Source organism: Aulostomus chinensis, chromosome 6 (assembly GCF_037954235.1).
Source record: "Aulostomus chinensis isolate RoL2024-O1b breed Wild chromosome 6, RoL_Achi_v1.0, whole genome shotgun sequence".
Lineage (NCBI taxonomy): Eukaryota > Metazoa > Chordata > Actinopteri > Syngnathiformes > Aulostomidae > Aulostomus > Aulostomus chinensis.
The window spans coordinates 17,895,333-17,900,141 of NC_141325.1; the positions used below are offsets into that span (position 1 = coordinate 17,895,333).

General features: G+C 46.2%; 1 protein-coding gene across 1 annotated transcript; it reads right to left on the minus strand.

The window, feature by feature from the left end:
• Window positions 1-1,222: 1,222 nt before the first annotated feature.
• On the minus strand, window positions 1,223-4,368 carry dmrt3a (doublesex and mab-3 related transcription factor 3a). The gene is made up of 2 exons (XM_086206884.1): window positions 3,961-4,368; window positions 1,223-2,534 (listed from the first exon to the last, which is right to left on the minus strand). Exons 1-2 carry the CDS (start codon window positions 4,358-4,360, stop codon window positions 1,510-1,512), a joined length of 1,425 nt encoding a protein of 474 aa, XP_086063010.1. The 5' UTR covers window positions 4,361-4,368; the 3' UTR covers window positions 1,223-1,509.
• Between the last annotated feature and the right edge of the window lie 441 nt (window positions 4,369-4,809).

The window sequence follows — 4,809 nt, forward strand, 5'->3', positions numbered from 1 at the left end:
GTTCTGTCTTGCTGTCAGTGACAAAACAAGGATGGAGACTTTTCAGTGCTTTTTGTTGGTTAAATTGGCCTGAAACTTCATGTCAGAGCTCTCATTATAGTCCACTTGAACTTCCCCTCCCACCTCTGCAGACCACGAGTTCATTTAGCAGTGCTAAAGTTCTTCTCAGCAGAAAGACGTTTGCTCTGGTTTTGCAGCATCACTGCTGCTGCTGCTGATGTTGTTTGGCTTCACTTTATTTTGGTCACAGCAGTTCTCAGGATGTCCTCTTAACCAGATCTGGTCTTGTCTGTCATATTCTTTTATATGAGAAAATAAGATGAACAAAGTAGCCTCAAGCATAGCAAATTCTCCCGTGGTAAATGATGAGATAAAAAAGTCACAATTTCGAGAAAAAGGCCGGAATTTGTGATTAATGGAAGAAAGACATTCATGGTTATTGGAAAGGTAAATTATGAGATTTTTTTAAATGGTCAAAAGCCATATTTTGAGGTAAAAAATTCACAGTATGGTAACAAAGAATTGATGAAATAAAAGCCTAACTGGAAGATAAAACGGTCAAAGTTGTATATGAGAAGTCATAATTTGGATGTTTTTGTTGTTCTCAACCTGCCAAGGGTCAACAGACGAAAGTTAACCTGCTGAGTAAAAACATTTATAATTGATTCTAAATTCACTTTTTAAATAAATCTATGGGTTTTTTTTTCTTCTCAAGCGCATCATTATGAACACTGGATTATATTCCATCGTCGAACCATCTCTCTTTTAAAAATCTTTTATTCACTTTTACCAGCTGAATGGGCTTCAGTCTGCACTACTGATTTGAAATAATTCTTTTTCATTTTCGGCAAATTTGACTTCTTTCTAGCCCGCAGCCATGACACCACAGGGGTTTGGTTGTTTTTTTTTTAAAATAGTGGAATTGATAGAAAATGAATCATGACAACCTGTCCTGTCTAAATCTAAATCTAAATAATCTTTAGATTCTTTAAAAAAAAAAAAAAATTTAAAGAATGGCAAAATTTCAAGTCTCTGTACCATGTTTGATCAGAAAGTGCCGAAGAGTTTTGATGATTATTATGACAGAACATTTTAGACTGGTACTTCCTATTTTATCTATCTACCAATACACCTGTTGCATGAATCCCACCAGGCCTGAATGACTGAATGTGAAATCTTCAAATGTTAGTGACTCTAAAAGACATCTGTTTCATTTGGACTACTTAGATTTATTTGGCATACTCTTGACATGCAGTAGTGATCTTTACATTTTCACAGTACTAAACATGCTGACAGGAAATTGGTGACAGACGTTCAAAACAACGCGAGTCTTTTACATTCATCAGTTTTGACATCGTGGGAGGCTGATGCTTCTCATCAGTGCGTGATTGCTTGACACATTTCAGTTCAAACAAGACAACGGCCACCCATAAACACAGCCTACGTATTAGATGTCCACACACAATTTTGGTTCTTCTCTGCTGCGTGAGCCCATCATTATTATCAATTCTAGCTGGAGGAGTTCAGGATGCGGGAGTCTGCGGAGTCGGAGCGCTCTTCGTACTCCTCGTCTGGGGAATAAAGGCCGGGTTTGGGGCCGAGCGCGCAACTCTCCTCCTGAATGCTGATGCGCGGTTCTTCGGAGGGCCTGGATGGGAGGAGGGGGGAGCTGCGGAAGACGGACCCCGCAGGGCCGGCGGGGGCTGCGGGGGGAAAAGGGGACACGTACTGTGCCGCAGAGCGGAGTTGGTACTGCTGCTGCAAGGCCACGGTATTCCAAAGAGTCACGTCGTTATGCACGAAGGGGCCGGCCTGGCTGCGTGTCAGGGAGTTGCGCAACATGAGCGGGTAGCGCGTGGGCTGTGGGAAGGACGGGTGTTGCAAGGGGACACCCAGGGGGCCGGTGGAGACCACCCCCGATGACGACTCAGATGTGAAACGGAGGGACTCGGGCACCCGGAAAGCCGAGCCCACCGACCACTTAGCGGAGGAGGACACCGGGTGGTAGGAGCCCAGGCTGTGCTCGAACGGGTGTCCGTTTGAATGCAGCATCAGGGTGTCCGGGTGCGGATCGGTGTGCGGGTGCGCGCTCCCGTCGGGACTTCTGCTAGATAACAGCACCTCGATGGCCCCCACCAGGTCCCCCCCGCAGCCCCTGAGAATCAACTCCAGGACAGGGGGCTTGTGAGCGGGGAAGATCTTCTTCAGGACGTCAAGGGGCGGTCGGTTCGCTCTGAGGCTGAAGGGCAGGTTGATGGAGCCAGCCAGGCCTTCGATCACCACGCTGCGGTCTCCAGGGCTGACGGGGTACTTCTGTGGACTCTCGGCCTTGTTGGCCTCCTTCTCAGCGCCACCCACTTTAGGGAGGCTGTAGCGGCTCTCCTCTGGGTGGGAGGGGGTGTCTGGAGGTTCCGGGGTGTAACAGGAGTTTGGTTTTGAGTCCTCGGGGGAGCTGACCGGGTCCTGCTCCCTCTCACTGGAGCTCCCACCGTTCTCTCCCCCGGACACCTCCTCAGCACCGTCCTCCGTGGACTCTGCAAGCCGAAACAAATCACATATTTAAAATGATCTGCAGCTGGAAATAAACATTTTGCGCAAGGGGACGAACATGAACGGACTGTTTCAAAGCACTTAGAGCAACTCAGACTTGAAGCTCGTGTCATCTTGCCTCTGCTATTCACGTGGTTTTACTTTCTTCTTCTTCCTCTTCTTCCTCTTCTTCTTCAGAACTGTTAGCGCAATGTGCTGACTGTGTGTCATTAAAGAATCAACGCATCGATGCCTTTTGACCACATTTTGCAAACAGATTGCCTGTTGCTTGGTAACATTTCATCTGAAGCTGACCACCAGCAGGAAATATGGCGATTGTATTCGATTGGGCCTGTCCGGAGCTGATGACCGTCATCTTTTAGAGGCTCAGCTCCGCCTGTCAGAGTCAGTCTGCTCCAGTGATTTAGTCTCAAAAAGCGTCACCGGGAGAGTCAGCTGAATTAACTTTTACTGCGACTGGAAGATATGATCTCATATGTGTGTTGTTATTGAGCCGGCAGTCGGAACAAACTCTTATTTGCTCAGTGACAAAAACAGAAGGCGACAACATTCCTTCGACCTTTCTACTTCAAAAACCCAAGTTTCTGCACTACATGATATTCTTTATACAGACCTTGAATGAAAACAAGGGCCATTAAAGTGGCGAATAAAATAAGAATTGTTCAACTTCTACTTCTACTACTACTACTACTACTAATAATAATAATAATAATATTTTTAGAAGAAGATGAAGAGGGTCATCTATTTGTAAGCCTTTGTAATTTCCTAGCTACAAATATGAACCTTTCTCACATGTTCACGTCTGTAAAATAACATCTAAAAATATGCAGGGCCTACAATAAGAATCATTGTAAGTTTTACCAATATCAATATACGTAGATCAGAGTAATTTATTTCAGATAAATTTTGTTGGGAAAAAAAGAGGGAGAAACATTTCTGATTTCGCATCATTTCTCTTCTAGATTTCTCTTCCCCTCGCATCAACATTCACCCACCCTTTATTTCGAGTATTTTTCATGGGGAGAATTCAACCTCTTATATGAACACTGTTATCACTCCTAAAGAGCCCAAAATTTGTATATTGTAGAATACGAGGCAAAACGAAACGAAACAGAACATATCACTGTCACATTTCTATTCAGTACTTTAAAATATTAAAGGCTGTAAAAAAAAAATGGAGCAAATAAAAAGAAAAGTCTGATTGAATTCATATGAGGAAATACGGTTAAAATAGGTCCATTGAAAAAAGTCTCCATTTGTTTATATTCTCATAAAATGACAACACGCCATGAAATTGCACAACTTTTTTTTTTTGAATCTGTGTGTTTTCATTCCGTGAATAAAAACCAAACCAAACCAAATGAAGCGGAAACTATCCGGCAGGCTTCCTCCTCCTCCTCGTCCTCTTACCTGTGCAGGTTGGTGCTCCTGCCTGCACCGGCTCCGTGTTGCTCCACCTAAGCTCCAGCTCCTCTGTCCTCGGCGGGGCTGCTTGGTTTCCCTCACTTGCTCCGGATATGCTTATGCCGGGCAGCACCCTGAGGGACTCCGGGATGAGGCTCTCCAGACTCTCGTTCGCCTGCTGCCTCCGGAGCGCCACCTGCGCCGCCATGACGCGCTGCCGCTCTATGATAAGGATGCATTTCTCGCAGGTGCAGTCCTTGAAGCGGCAGTAGCGCTTGTGACCTTTAAGCCAGGACAGTACGCCGTGGTTACGGCACCGCGCGCACTTGGGGGTCCTCTGGAGCGGGGCCCGAGGTTGAGATACCGGAGCCCCCATGTACAAGTAGGGGGACCCGTAGCCGTTCATCCTGTCGGGTGCAGCGTGTTCTCATGTGATGAGAGGCGAGGGGGGACAGGAGTAGTGCTGTCAGTGGCGGGAGCAGCAGTCAGAGAGATGGAGTTGCTGCACGCATGACAGGAGGAGCTGTGTGCGCGCGTGTGTGTGTGTGTGTGGGTAGATGGGTGTCTGTGTGTATAGAAGAGTGGAGGATCCACCTTTCCCCCGGCTGACAGGAGAGATATCATCAGGTGACACGCACCTCTGGAGATGCAAACCAGGCGCCTGCCAAAGTGTTGATGTGCGACTGCGAACAGCGAGGACCCCGTTTCCTCAGAGCTTTGCGTTTCCTTTCAGTGTCTGAAAATGAAGGACACTTCAGTCATGAATTGGATTCAAGGAGACATGCACAAGTTTCAAACTCAACTCTTTTCACTGTTAAAAATAGAATATTTAGATTTCCTACATTCTATAAAGGG

Excerpts from the sequence above, each read along its gene's own strand:
- dmrt3a (XM_086206884.1), bottom strand. The coding sequence starts at position 4,360 with ATGAACGGCTACGGGTCCCCCTACTTGTACATGGGGGCTCCGGTATCT. Across the intron at positions 2,535-3,960 it reads AGGAGCACCAACCTGCACAG|AGTCCACGGAGGACGGTGCT; the intron begins GTAAGAGGACGA and ends TTCGGCTTGCAG.